At 41.1% G+C, this 14,816-nt stretch overlaps 1 protein-coding gene across 2 annotated transcripts; it reads left to right on the top strand.

Annotated features, from left to right (window-relative positions):
• The first annotated feature begins 3,204 nt into the window (after positions 1-3,204).
• On the top strand, positions 3,205-9,954 carry LOC106818669 (flavin-containing monooxygenase FMO GS-OX4-like). 2 transcript variants are annotated; one of them, XM_014823355.1, is made up of 5 exons: positions 3,205-3,423; positions 6,620-6,741; positions 7,078-7,241; positions 7,375-7,696; positions 8,140-9,954. In XM_014823355.1, exons 2-5 carry the CDS (start codon positions 6,621-6,623, stop codon positions 8,832-8,834), a joined length of 1,302 nt encoding a protein of 433 aa, XP_014678841.1. In that variant the 5' UTR covers positions 3,205-3,423; position 6,620; the 3' UTR covers positions 8,835-9,954. The 2 variants fall into 2 exon arrangements, with proteins under 2 accessions (XP_014678841.1, XP_014678840.1); XM_014823354.1 differs by lacking the exon at positions 3,205-3,423 and adding an exon at positions 3,551-3,664.
• The last annotated feature ends 4,862 nt before the right edge of the window (positions 9,955-14,816 follow it).

The raw sequence follows: 14,816 nt of genomic DNA, 5'->3' as shown, positions 1-14,816 counted from the left end.
CAAAATTGATTGCTTTTAGATTGCAACTTTTTAACAATTCCACACAGCGGGAGGGGGACACCCCTCCAACACCCCCCCCCCCGGGCGCTTCATGCCCTTGAGCTCGCATGATTCGCCCCCACCCCCTAGAATTCATTTCTGGATCCGCCACTGGTTGTGTGTGTGTGTGGAGGAGGGTTGCGTGTTATTAAACCTCTGGGATCCAAAGAAAAAATTACCCTAGAATTCACAAAATTGCACTTACAATATCAATTTTTTCAATTCCCTCAAAAACGGCCATCTTGAAGGTTATAAATTGCTAAAATTTAGAAGCTTCCCTGGGCGCCCTAATCAAGGGGCCCTGAGGCGGGCCCCTGGACCCCAACCATTAAGGGCTTTGCGCCAAGGCGCTCGCGGTGTCCGCTGCTCGCGCACTCTTCATATATACATTGCGATGGAAGTAACAGCGAAATCATCCCCCCCACAACTCAGGACCTGTCTACGCCACTGCGCTACAGCAATAACGCACAGGCGTGCATTCGACTGTCTACATTGGCAAGTTAAATATTAATAGCAGATAATGCACCGCCGCTTATGCAAATTAATTTAATACCAATATCTGAGTGGGGCAAAATCACACACCCCGGTGACATTTTGTGTCAGGTAAAACCAGTGAGTCAGTGTAATTACATATTAAAAGCTTTACTGCCAATATGCCCAGCCTTATACAGTCTCAATACCCTAACCGGAAAATATTGACCGATCATAAGATAACATAAGATAACTCATAACTCATATACACGCATTCATATAGGATACTCTTAGTCAAAACTATAAACTTCCCCTTGCGCAGCCGTGCTCGTACGAATGTAATAACGTTGGGTGTTACTATGACTGGAATAAAACTGACTATAAACTAGCTATATTTCTGCTAGATTTATATCGAGGAAGTAGAACAACCGAATTCGAAGCTCATAAGCTTATGCATTATATCATTCCGTGTCCATATGTCTACACGTACCAACTCTATAAGCGTCTTCGCACAATAAAGTTATATCACAATTAATGCAGATAAATGCCAAGTGTACTTGAAATATTTCGCAAGTTAGATTTTCATATAATTATTGTCACTACTGTCTATATAGACAGACATCGCACGTGACCATATGAATGATATCAGCAAGAGTACATAATAGAGATCATACGTACATAATAGAGATCATACGTACATAATAGAGATCATACGTACATAATAGAGATCATACGTACATAATAGAGATCATACGTACATAATAAAGATCATACGTACAGTAATAAGAGATCATGCGTACATAATAGAATCATACGTGACATAATAGAGCATCATACGTACATAATAGAGATCATACGTACATATAGAGATCATACGTAATATAGGGAGATCATGACGGTACTGAATAGGATCATACGTTAGTTAAATAAGAGATCATACGTACATAATAGAGATCATACGATATAATAGAGATCAGACGTACATATAGAGCATCATACGTACATAAATAGAGATCAGTACGTACATAATAGAGATCATACGTACATAATAGAGATCATTACGCTTACATTAATTAAGAGATCAATACGTACATAACAGAGACATACGTACATTAATAGAGAGCATAGCGTACCAATAGAGATTCATACGACAGAATAGAGATCATACGTACATTAATAGAGATCATACGTACATATAGAGATCATACGTAATAATAGAGATCATACCGTACATATATAGAGGATCATACGTACCATAATAGAGATCCATACGTACATAATAGAGATCATACGTACCATAATAGCAGACTCATTACGTACATAATAGAGAGCATACGTACATTAATAGAGATCATACGTACATATAGAGATCATACGTAGCATTAATAGAGATCATACGCTACATAATAGAGATCATACGGTACATTACATAGAGACTCATACGTGTACATAATGAGAGATCATACGCTACATAAATAGAGATCATACGTACATAATAAAGATCATAAGTACATGATAAAGATCATACGTACATAACAGAGATCATACGTACATAATAGAGATCATACGTACATAATAGAGATCATACGTACATAATAGAGATCATACGTACATAAATAGGATCATACGTACATATGGGAGAGTATCATACGTACATAATAGAGATCATACGTACACAGATAGGAGATCCATACGTACATAATAGACGGATCATACGTACATTAATAGAGAGCATACGTACCATAATAGAGATCATACGTTACCATAATAGAGATCATATACATAATTAGAGTTCATACGTACATAATTAGAGATCATACGTACATAATTAGAGATCATTACGTTCATAATAGGAGATCATACGGTAGCATGAATAGGAAGCATATAGGTACATAATATAGAGATCATTACCGTACGATTGAGTATGGGAGATTCATTCACCACGGTACATAAGATTTCAGAGATCATACGTACAATTAATACAGCATCAGGATAACGTACATAAGTAGAGATCTACGCTACATAATAGAGGATCATACTACATAATTAGAGCTATCATACGCTACATAATAAAAGTAGCTTAGCGACGGCACGTCCCACACGTTAACCATTTTCGGTTGCTCGACATGCAATTGTTCGTGGGTCGCCACAAAAATGGCCAACGTGTGCGGGGGGCCGGCCAACAGACCACTCAAACCACGGAAATTTAGTGGTGACAGCGAGTTGCGAGAATCCACAAACCGGTTTGATTTCTTCCACCACGAAATTTCGTCGTTTTTCTTGTGTTTCTTCGAACTGTGTGCGTGAAGGGCTGCTGTGACGCGAGGCAACGGCACAAATAATTGCCGCCAGGATACACTTGCCTCGTAACGAGCCAAACGAAAATGGCGTGTAAGTGTGCTGCTGAGCTTTTAGGTGTAGAGTGTTGCTCCTTTAATTTTGTATATCATATAATGATTTAATGATTAATAGTCATTATTAATGATTGGATACTCCTAACCTAACCCATAACCCTAAACTGAAGGACATTAAACCACAAAACTAATATACTATAGTACATAATATATATATGATATATATATATATATATAGCCCTAGTACCTATAATATATATATTATGTTATTATTGACCATTAATTGAGCATGGAAAGTTTCGGGGAAGACACTTCCTATATGAAGTATCACCCGGTCACTAGGACGTACATCCTGCGATAACGATATGTAGATGATCGCACGGACGTCACACGAGCCCGGGCTCAATGTACTTAATACGTCAGTATAGTGTATAATATAGGCACATCAGACTACAATCAGCTCATTTTTTGCTGCATGGCAACGGTCACATGATACCACAGCTCTAATGCGGCATATCAGGAGCTTATAAATGAACCATTTATAAGCTCCTGGGCATATGTACGTATGTGTGTTTTATTTAGACGGCTACAGTGCGAATTAAACGTTTCGCCGTAAAAATATCTCTAACCCTTACCACAAACCTCAAATATATCTCAAACCTTGCCACACTTGATTCACTGCTGAACACAAGAAAACTGGAACCAGGGAAGTACGAAAACTAGAGACGCAAGTGACGTTTAGCTCTAGACTGCAAGGTAACCGCACACAAGTCGTTTGGTTAGATTACAAGCAACGCAAGGTAAGTGTCGTGTCAGAATACACGTTTTCCTGAGAAAAACTACACGAGCTGTTAGGAATAACCAAATTTAAACAATTCCAGTCCATGTAAAGATAAAATACATCGAAAACGATGATATTACGATCAGTATATTATATACCTTAACTCTTACGTAATAGTCAGATCCCTTAGCATCATAATCGTTACAGAGCTGACAAAAGCATCAAACTTGGCACAGTTGTAGCTTATGGCAGTACTATAAATATTAGAGGGGTGCCCAATGTAGATATTCCTTAGAAGTGAATTATTGATGATTAAATGTTCGAACCGCGCCCGCCTATACTGACGCATTGTGTACAGCTGGTATCCCCTTTCCCATCGCGCATACGCTATTGCGCTATGTATTAACTCTCATATCTCGCGAGCGAATTAAGTTACATTTCTAGAAATCTATATACATATAGACAAATGTCTTTGCTATATTCTCGGTGAATATTGAGTCTATTGACGCACGATTAGTCAATATATTAGCAAATATATATGCGCGCGGTATCGCTCATATACGCACGGCTATAGACGACAGGCAAGTGTATTAACTCTCCTATTTCGCGAACGAATTGATTTACATTTCTAGAAACCTATAGATACATGTCTTAGCTATAATCTCTGTGAATATTGGGTTTATTGACGCACGATTAGTCAATATATTAGCAAATATATGTGCGCGGTATCGCTCATATAGGCCAATATGCGCACGGCTATAGACGGCAGGCAAGTGTATTAACTCTCATATCACGCGAACGAATTGAGTTACATTTCCAGAAACCTATAGATACTGTAACAGTGCGGCGCGTAGAGTTTGTGATTAGTAAAGTATTGTATAAGAATCATACGTGATTTTTGTGTGCGTAGCCGTCAGGCTAGCAAGGCACGCCGTAAATGTGTGAATAACATGTATAAACGTCCACAGCTACAGATAAACGCGCCACACCGGATCTTGCTCACGCTTAGCGTGAGCAACAATAAACCTTTGTGCGTGAAACTCATCTCGGACTTACTGTTATCTTAATCGTCACTCGTCTTACGTCGCAATAATAACAAAGAGAAGCTGACATCTCCTTCAAGTTCACCGCAAACCCGAAACGAAACAACGGGTTAGAACAATACACAACGCAAAACTTAATATCGGACAACAATACGATCACGAAATATCTACACGAACTAAAACTTAATTCGATCAGGTTTCAATACATGTCTTAGCTATAATCTCTGTGAATATTGAGTTTATTGACGCACGATTAGTCAATATATTAGCAAATATATGCGCACGGTATCGCTCATATAGGCTAATATACGCACGGCTATAGACGGCAGGCAAGTGTATTAACTCTCATGTTACGCGAACGAATTGAGTTACATTTCTAGAAATCTAGATACCTATAGACACATGGGTTAGCTATAATTTTTGTCATTATTGAGTTTATTGACGCACGATTAATCAATATATTAGCAAATATATGCGCGCGGAAGTGAATTACAGATGATTAAAGTTGAACCACCCGACCTACCGAACCCCCCGTCCCACGCGCCCGCTGTATGTGTACTGCGCGCATTATACCATATAACAATAGAAAGTAATATATTACAGTAGACATAGATAGAACACTTGGTCTATCTAATGCTACCTGCAACTGTACAGTGGTACATGAGGCTATTGTAAATAGCAGGCGGGCGCGTAAGGGGGGTTGCGGAGTCGAGTGTTCGAACATTAAATCATACTGTAAATTCCTCTACATGAATATCTCATGGCACNCGCCCGCCTATACTGACGCATTGTGTACAGCTGGTAATCCCCCCACCGCGCGCGTACACTATTACGCTATGTATTAACTCTCACATCTCGCGAGCGAATTGAGTTAAATATCTAGAAATCTAGATACCTATAGACACATGCCTTAGCTATTACCTCTGTGAATATTTATTTGAACGATTAGTCAATATATTAGCAAATATATGCGCGCGGTATCGCTCATATATAGGCTAATATGCGCACGGCTATAGACGGCAGGCAAGTGTATTAACTCTTATATCTCGCGAACGAATTGAGTTACATTTCAAGAAACCTATAGATACATGTCTTAGCTATAATCTCTGTGAATATTGGGTTTATTGACGCACGATTAGTCAATATATTATCAAATATATGCGCGCGGTATCGCTCATATACGCACGGCTATAGACGTCAGGCAAGTATATTAACTCTCATATCTCGCGAAGGAATTGAGATACATTTCTAGAAACCTATGGACACATGTCTTAGCTATAATCTCTGGGAATATTGGGGTTATTGACCCACGATTAGTCAATATATTAGCAAATATATGCGCGCGGTATCGCTCATATAGGCTAATATACGCACGGCTATAGACGGCAGGCAAGTGTATTAACTCTGATATCTCGCGAACGAATTTAGTTACATTTCTAGAAAAGTAAATACCTATAGACACATGTCTTAGCTATAATTTTTGTCAATATTGAGTTTATTGACGCACGATTAGTCAATATATTAGCAAATATATGCGCGCGAAAGTGAATTACAGATGATTAAATGTTCGAACCACCCGACTCCGAACCCCCCTACCGCGCCCACCTGTACTGTGTGTACTGGTGCATTGTAGGGGCACATTAAATCATCTGTAATTCCCTTCTAAGGAATATCTGCATTGGTCACCCCCTCTAATAATTATAGTACTGCCATAAGCTACAACTGTGCCAAGTTTGAGACTTTTGTCACTCCTGTAACGATTCGGCCCATATTTTGCACTAAGGGACCTGACTATAAGAGGCATAGACAACGGCGTAATCACATGATCATTGCACATAATAACAAACTTATATGCCCTAATTAAGTTCAAACATGTATTATTTTGAGCAATACACGTATAAAATATTATATATTATACGTTGAACATCTAGTATGGCACCATTACGAGTGGCTGTGATTGGAGCCGGGCCGTCAGGGTTGATTGCTGCCCGCATGCTTGCCTCACGACCGCAAGATTTCGACTTCGAGGTTTACGAACGTGGAGATAACATCGGTGAGTATGAATAAAATTAAGGCAATGTTTAGCCTAGTTGCGTTTACTACAGAATAAGCATGATGTGGCGGCATACTTCTAACTGCGCTACGTAACGTAGAGCGTGACGTATGCAAACGAAATGCATATATGCCATAATTATGGTATACGTATGCCATATCAGCAGATATCGAATCGGAGATATGTGGGTGGGTATCCTATTCCTTGCCCATCATTTATAAAGAAGATAGAAAGTTCATTTGACATTTTCCCCCCATCCTCCACGCGGCACATCGGGATGCTTACACGCAGGTTGATCATTAGTACAGTCGTTTTAATTGCGCCTGCCTTAATTAGGAGGTACGTGGGTGTACACGGAGAGGACAGGGCTGACTGAAGATGGCTTCCCAGTACACTCAAGTATGTACAAGAACCTTATCACCAACCTACCTACGAATTTGATGGAATTCCCTGACTTTCCCTTCCCTTCGGATTCGAAGAAATTTATACATTGGAAAGAGGTGTGTATTGTTGGGTTCTAGTTAAAAATACTAGCGGACTTGACAACAATAACAGTGTAATTTATATAGAACCTGATGCAATGTAAGCGTTCAGATTTATATTAAAACCTCGATTTCGTGATACTTTGCGTAGGTACAAGACTACCTGCATGCCTACGCCGACCACTTCAACCTTCGAAAAGACATCCAACTAAATACAGATGTAACGTCTGTAAAACGCATCACCACAAAGCCTGTCCCACCAGGAGATGCCCACCAATCTCCCAACAGACCGCAGTGGTTGGTGCGCACGAATGCCCTTCAGGGAGGAGGCAGCAAGGAGAAGGTGTTTGATGCTGTACTAGTCTGCTGTGGACACTTTAATGTCCCCCTCTATCCAGACATTCCTGGTCAGGAGAGCTTCCGCGGGGTACAGCTGCACAGCCACGATTACCGCCATCCAGAACCTTATGCCGGTGCGCTGCCTAAATTAGTATAGCTCATATAGGGTCTATGTCTCCCTGGGTACTGCCGGAACGTACCCTGGGTACGGTCCGGTATACCGGAACGTACCCTGGTAACTATTTGATATGGTTAGGGTTAGGGTTAAGGAGTAGGCGTAGGCGACTCCCTAGACTCGTTAGTGGAGTAGGCGAGGTACGGTCCGGCATATTAAAAGTTACCAGGGTACGTTCCGGCAGTACCCAGGGAGACATAGACCCGACGACCATTAGTATAGATACCGGTTATTTTGTTATACGTACTGGATACACCTAATATATAGTTAAGCATACAAAATTATACGGCAATATTAAGCTTAAACAAAACCTACTTCGTATCTTGCTGTAGTTACATTATATCAGAATGTCACGCTGCACCGTCTACCGTCGAAGTTTTATAAGACATCTATTTCTTACAGGCAAGCGAGTACTCCTGATGGGAGCATTTGCGTCTGCATTTGATATCATGAAAGATCTCTACCCTCACACTTCCGAGGTGATCATATCACTCAGCGAACTAGACGTTATAGGCCTTGGTGAACAGTACAAGAAAGGGCTGCTACCACACAACGTGAGAACAACGCCATTCCCGCAGGCGATCAACGGTAGCGCGGTGACGTTCACCGACGGTGAGACGCTCGAACCAGACGTGATTATTTTCTGCACCGGCTACAAGTATTCGTTCCCATTCCTCGACGCCTCGTGCGATGTCACTGTTAGCGAGGGTAAACGCATACAACCGTTATTCATGCACATGATCCACAGCAGGTACTACACGCTCATGTTTATCGCCATGCCGTATACAGGCCTCGATTTCTTAATCGCGTACCTCCAGGTTCCGATTGCGCTTATGATCCTTGATGGGTCACTGGCGCTCCCTAGCGAGCAAGATATGAACCAGGACACAGAAGCTGACTACCGCGATCGGTTAGCTAGCGGACAGAAACTCCGCCACGTCCACAAGTACCTATACCCTCCCCGTTGGTCGTATACGGTGTACTACGATGAGATTGCCACTTTTGCAAAGATCGATAACGTCATGCAGCCAAAGTACCGCTCATTTGAAGCTGTCTTCGCTGCAATATGCAAAAATGTGATGACATATAGGGACTAACGCGACTCTGACTCCCATCTAGAGTGTCACCACAGTCCGTGAGGCATAACCTCCAGAGTGTGCGCAACTCTAGCTGCACGTGAAACATTAGATTAGGGAATGTCTGCATATAGATAGTAGATCGATATCCAGAGATCGAGCTAGGCTTCTCTGGGCCAGGCACTCATCACTGAGTGTGACTAGCATACGACAATAGGTTGTTGAGAGCTATTGTAGTTGCCCAGCCGGAGATGTGTTCCGCTTCCTCGAGGTGACTTAACAATGATATTGCCTGACTCAATGTTTTGCCACAGAGACCCAGGATACATCTACGTTCATTGACATTACAAGTCACTTAAAGTGTATTCGATACGATAGCCTATAATTTAGAGCAGTTGTACTAATATACACACATGTAAAATTGTTTGGAATCAATATAAATATAACAGGTAGTTGATATCAGCCATAAATTAAATCATAGCAGCATTGAATGGCATGAAAATTTTCACATCGCGAGATTGATACTGAGTATTAATAATATATTCTATTATTAAAAAACTCAAATGAAGCTTTCTCACACTGTAATCTTATCTACAACTCCGTGGATATTTTTTTTATATAAATCGCACGCTTCTGGTATGGATGTTTTGTTATTTGCGGGCTTGTTATAGCACTTTCCTATCTTTATAGAACCAAAATACACTTTAACTAGTACTATCAGAAATCGATTGTTATTCTCCTCTATCCTTCGCATGTATCACAATACAATAATTATACAAGAGTGCTTGACGAATACTATATTTTCCTGCTGTAGTTCCTCCCTTTTTATGTAGCAGTAGATATGGATGCTAATGAAGTAACCCTGATCTCATACGTAACAATGCGCACGTCTTCAGCTTATACTGTCGCTAGCCAATCACAGCCGGTTAACGAGAGAATGATAGATTTAGAATAATTATGTCGGTTTTGGGTCTTTTTGTGAATCGTACAGGGACCGCGTGAAGTCGTAAGCACTTCAGCAAACATCACCGTCTTGCTATGCGCATGCGGATCTAATGCTTAGCCCTTCATTTAGTTGTTTGTAAATGTTGTTATCGGATATTGACAATAACTTGAATTGTACCTTACCAATAAGACATTATAATTATATACAAACGTTTAATTACAAATTAATAAAGAATTAATACAAATTCAGTTTTTGTAGAATTTTCTTGACAGTAAGATCTGTTATATGTTCTTGTCAGCAGTAACTTAATGACTTTAATGCCCCAATATTGCACTTATAAAGAAATGTCTGTAAAACGTCTGACACGTCGCCCAGCTATTCATGCTTAAAAAAGCGTCATTAAATATATACACTGACATACATCGTGTGGTAGCACTGACCACACCATATACATGGTAACATGCCTGGTCAATGTTCTTACTGAGTGGACCATGGACGTTTGCTGAGCAAGCGGTAAAGGTCAACTTTACGAGTAGATAACATTTAGGATGCTGTAACTATTTTTAGACGGCTATACATTCTCTGGCATAGCGTCTAAGTCATATGTATTGCTGCTGAAGTAATTCGAACGTTGACACACTTGTTTCCTTTGTAAATAACTTGCTTATAAATAGAAGGTAGCGCCACATAGGGAAAAGCGAAATCAGTAGACACAAGTGGTATACCTGTGCTGTAACGTGTACACATATAGAAGTCGTTCTCTGCAAGAATACAGCAACACAAGGTATGCATAGAGTACAGAAATTTGTTTGTTTTTTTACAAAAGGTACGTACAAGATAAAAAAGTAGATATGAAAGAGATTAATGTTCATGTAAAGATCGAATACAATGGGAAATCAGCATATCGCTGTCATGTTCAAGCAATACTTTTAACTATACAATGCAAAATTTAACATCCAATTTTTTTTTCAATCTTGTAACTTTTTTGTAGCCGTTAATACAGGCGTAGTGACCATGCTATCAGTTTGTAATTAATCACGACTGAGATAATACACGAAACTTGATTTGAATTTTATGGCAATTGCACGTCTCTTGTGCCCAAAACGAGACACATAAGCTTCGGCTAGTAATAGACTCCCTACATATTAAAGATAACTTCTTCCTCGTACAACCTTCTACAGAATGTAAAATAAATAGTATAAAATCTCATTTAAATTCAATTGTTCTCTATATAAACATCTAGTATGACACCATCACGAGTGGCTGTGATTGGAGCCGTGCGGGACGCGTGATTTTTTTTTTCTAGGCCAATCAAGAACATAGGGCTCTAGTGAGCGCGCGCGCGTCACGCGTACGGGACTCAGTTTCCGCCTCTTCATTTATCTCTTGCTCACAAGGGGGCGCCAGTGATCCGTCGAGGATCTTGAGAGCAACTGGAACTTGTCTATGCGGCTTGCGGTTGCCGTTTTCAGCCTCCCTGTCTGTATCTATACGAGTGTTTTTGTACAGGTATTCAGACTGTCAATGTTCAAAATATTCCTACGTAACCCTCGACTTATAATTTCTCCCAGCCTGAGAAGGAATATCCCCTGGTCGAAGTCTGCAGTTCAACGTTCTCACTCAATGAACAGCCATGGTTTAGTGTAGCAACGTTGCCAAGGCCTGTATATATTTATTCTCGGGTGAGATATAGTAATCCGCTAGAAGCCGCATAAATTCGAAACTCAGGCGACTGCTGTTTTTACTGCTGCGGTGTAATTTGGCAAGTGTACATCGCGTTAATAATTCAGCTAACAAGCGTAACAATAAATGAATACATTGCAATAAATAGCTGTGCAGCGGAAGTACGCCGTTTTCATTATTCGTAAATGAAATCATGACCGCGAACAGTAGTTGCTCGACTCAAATAACTAATTTCTTACACTAAAACAGTTTCGAAGCAGTAAAGAATTGTTTGCTACATATTATAAATACCACACATGGTACACCAGAGCTTTCTCTCGGGCTGCTAAAAATTTCTTTAGTGGTGTATATTTACCATAAGGCTATAAACCATAATTCACCATAAGGCTGAACGCTGGTGCATGCACCCTCTATCTCTGGGTATAATCACAAGGTGCATTGTCGTGTGAAATTTCCCCATTTGTTTGCGCATGCATAGTAGGACCTATCCTGGAAATAATATGATATTTTGTTAAAATTATGTGTTTAAAATTGCTTGCAAACACTCATCGCGGAAGCTTGTTACAATAAATATTTCGGTGTGCGTCTTTTCAATAATCGTAGAGTGCCTTGGTTTATGAAACACAAATAAAATTCAAATCAGCCAACAGGTGGAGATATGTGTGCTATCTAATACATATTTGTGGAAGTTTCTCTGTTTGTCTGTTCTCGATTCAAATCAATATGGGCCATTCTAGATATGTCCAAGGATGGCCATTAGATGTAACTTTGGATGCTGAATGTCATGGGTACATTGAATTTGGCCTCCGAGGTTATCTGATTATAGTCCCGAACCGTAAGACCAAAATTAACGACCCGGTCGTTTCGCTGTGACAGTCGCAATCTAGCTGGCAGATTTTATAAAAAGCTCCCCGAAAGGATATTGGGTGGGCAAGATAGGTTCGGTAGGGGCGTCCGAGCGCACGTGTGTGTGTGTGTGTGTGTGTGTGTGTGTGTGTGTGTGCGTGCGTGCGTGCGTGCGTGCGTGTGTGTGTGCTTACGTGCGTACGTGTGTGTGCGCGCACGTGCGTACGTGTGTGTGCGCGCGTATGTGCATATGCGTGTGTGCGTGCGCGTGTGATATTCTTGATCTATGGTACACTAGAACATTGTGTCCTATTGAACTCTCCAGCTCTCAATTTATTACTATCACTATCATATCACTGATACACTTGCAGAGATTATAGTTTGAATATGAAAGTACAACAAAAAAGATTGACGTGATAAATTTTTACAAAAAAAATTATATCAAAGTACAACCAAACAATGCATATTATCAATACATTTATAGCGTACGCTACACTCAGTCATACCACTGTTTGTACTCAGAGCTAGCATAGAACTGCCTCGTGTCTTCTATCAGAATGAAGGCCCTGTTGGGCTGGCCTACACAGTGAATCAATGCGCGGCTGTCTTGAGATCCACAAGCAAGCAACGCAGCTCTGCCTCGATGCTATCGGTATGATCAGGGTGACAGCTAGTATTAGCAACTATTAGTAAATGCTGTAGTGTAAAACTTGACTGTTTCTAGGATCGTTCTGGCGATAAACCAACTTCGCGCTAGGTTACTGTGTTCGTGCACGTTCACTTTCGCTTTCTCGAACATAGTCACACAAAATCATAATAACACTAATAATGTACTGGTAACATAGACACTAAATGGTAGCCGCATCTTTCCAAGCGTGCGTGCATGTGTGTGTGTGTGCGTGTGTGCGCGCTTGCGTGCGTGCGTGCGTGCGTGCGTGCGTGCGTGCGTGCGAATTATGAGTCTATAACGGTTTGCGTATATGTGTGCTTGCGTGCACTCATATATTTTTTAGTGTTGAAATATAACGGCATATAAGAAAAACCATATACAATGACCATGCAGGCATATGCATCCACTATTTCGTATGCGCATGCGCTGATATTAGACTGTGTCGCGTTTACACCCTTTAATTGCGGCAACGTCTAGGGCAGCTAGGCTCATAGGGTCTATGTCCATAGGGGAATGCCGGAACGTACCCTGGGTACGGTCCGGTATACCGGAACGTACCGTGGTAACTATCTGATATGGTTAGGGTTAGAGTTAGGGAGTAGGCGTAGGCGACTCCCTAGACTAGTTAGTGGACTAGGCGATGTACGGTCCGGCATATTAGATAGTACCAGGGTACGTTCCGGTATACGGGACCGTACCCCAGGGTACGTTCCGGCAGTACCCTGGGGGACATAGACCCTCTCAGCGGCAGCTATATGTATAACTTGATCAAGTTTGAGAAATCAAATCACAGGTTATTATAGAATAGTCGCATTTCGCATAAATCATATTTATTCGGTCTAGACGCGCGGCGACATGAGCTATAAGGCTCGTTATTTGTCAGATGTTTCTCCAAAATATGTTTCGTTTGGATTCACTGTTGGCTAACGTATCGTCAAACTGTACACTTGCACTCGCCTAACGCGCACACATGCGCGCAGGCGTGCACGCCCCCCCCCCACGCACACTTACACGCACACACGTACACATAAATAAATTTAGCATTTGAATTCATACAAATTCATGAGAATAGCATATTGAACCATGGATATACGACCAATTTGGTCCCACACATCAAGTATAGAAGACGAGAATTTACCTTGTAATACATGTCAACCTCTCACTGAGTAATACCAACAACGGCAAATATATAGCACGTCAACCACTACCAGAGCAACACTTATACACATAACGCAGCAAGTAAACATAGCTAAAGGATGAACGTAATAGCAGGATATTTCCGTTCTCTCAGATGCGGTTCCATTCCCCGGTAGAGGGAGCTTCCTGCTCGCAGACTCGCCGCTGCTGATGGAGGGAATTCTATGGCACTCTTTAAACTCCTCATCGGTACGACTAACGCCCGTAGCAACGGTCGTAGCCTGCGCGATTTCGCACGGAGAGGGTTGAAATAACCTTGGCCTTAGCTATGACGAGCAAATACTTCGTTGACGATTAGGTTTAAAGACATTTTTTCGATTATTTCTTGCGTGTATTTAAATATGATAAGCATGCACGACCGTAATCCTTGTCGGCTATCACGCAAGATTCCACTGATTACATCCCGCGTTACAGTTCTATACTTCAGTAATAAAGCCGAAAGTAAGGCTAACCATGAGTAACCTACGCCTTAGCTCAGACTTCACTCGTAAAACCAACGTGTCATCAAGTTCGATTAGTAGGCGTTGACATAATACTGATCGTGACAGCGGTGGCGACGACGACGACGACGATACTACTGATATAGATTACCATAGTTTGCTTCATACTGTATAGATTCCCTCAGGAAGAAGCACGGAGAAGACTTCGACATGAAGGTAGT

This window comes from Priapulus caudatus, unplaced genomic scaffold, assembly GCF_000485595.1.
Source record: "Priapulus caudatus unplaced genomic scaffold, Priapulus_caudatus-5.0.1 Scaffold2421, whole genome shotgun sequence".
Classification (NCBI taxonomy): Eukaryota; Metazoa; Priapulida; class Priapulimorpha; order Priapulimorphida; family Priapulidae; genus Priapulus; species Priapulus caudatus.
This window is presented reverse-complemented; position numbering and strand designations above follow the sequence as displayed.

What these genes read in the sequence shown, in the direction of transcription:
- LOC106818669 (XM_014823355.1), top strand. Translation starts at nt 6,621, where the DNA reads ATGGCACCATTACGAGTGGCTGTGATTGGAGCCGGGCCGTCAGGGTTG. An exon ending in CGAACGTGGAGATAACATCG is followed by an intron (nt 6,742 to 7,077) that starts GTGAGTATGAAT and finishes TGCCTTAATTAG; the next exon opens with GAGGTACGTGGGTGTACACG. An exon ending in AATTTATACATTGGAAAGAG is followed by an intron (nt 7,242 to 7,374) that starts GTGTGTATTGTT and finishes TACTTTGCGTAG; the next exon opens with GTACAAGACTACCTGCATGC.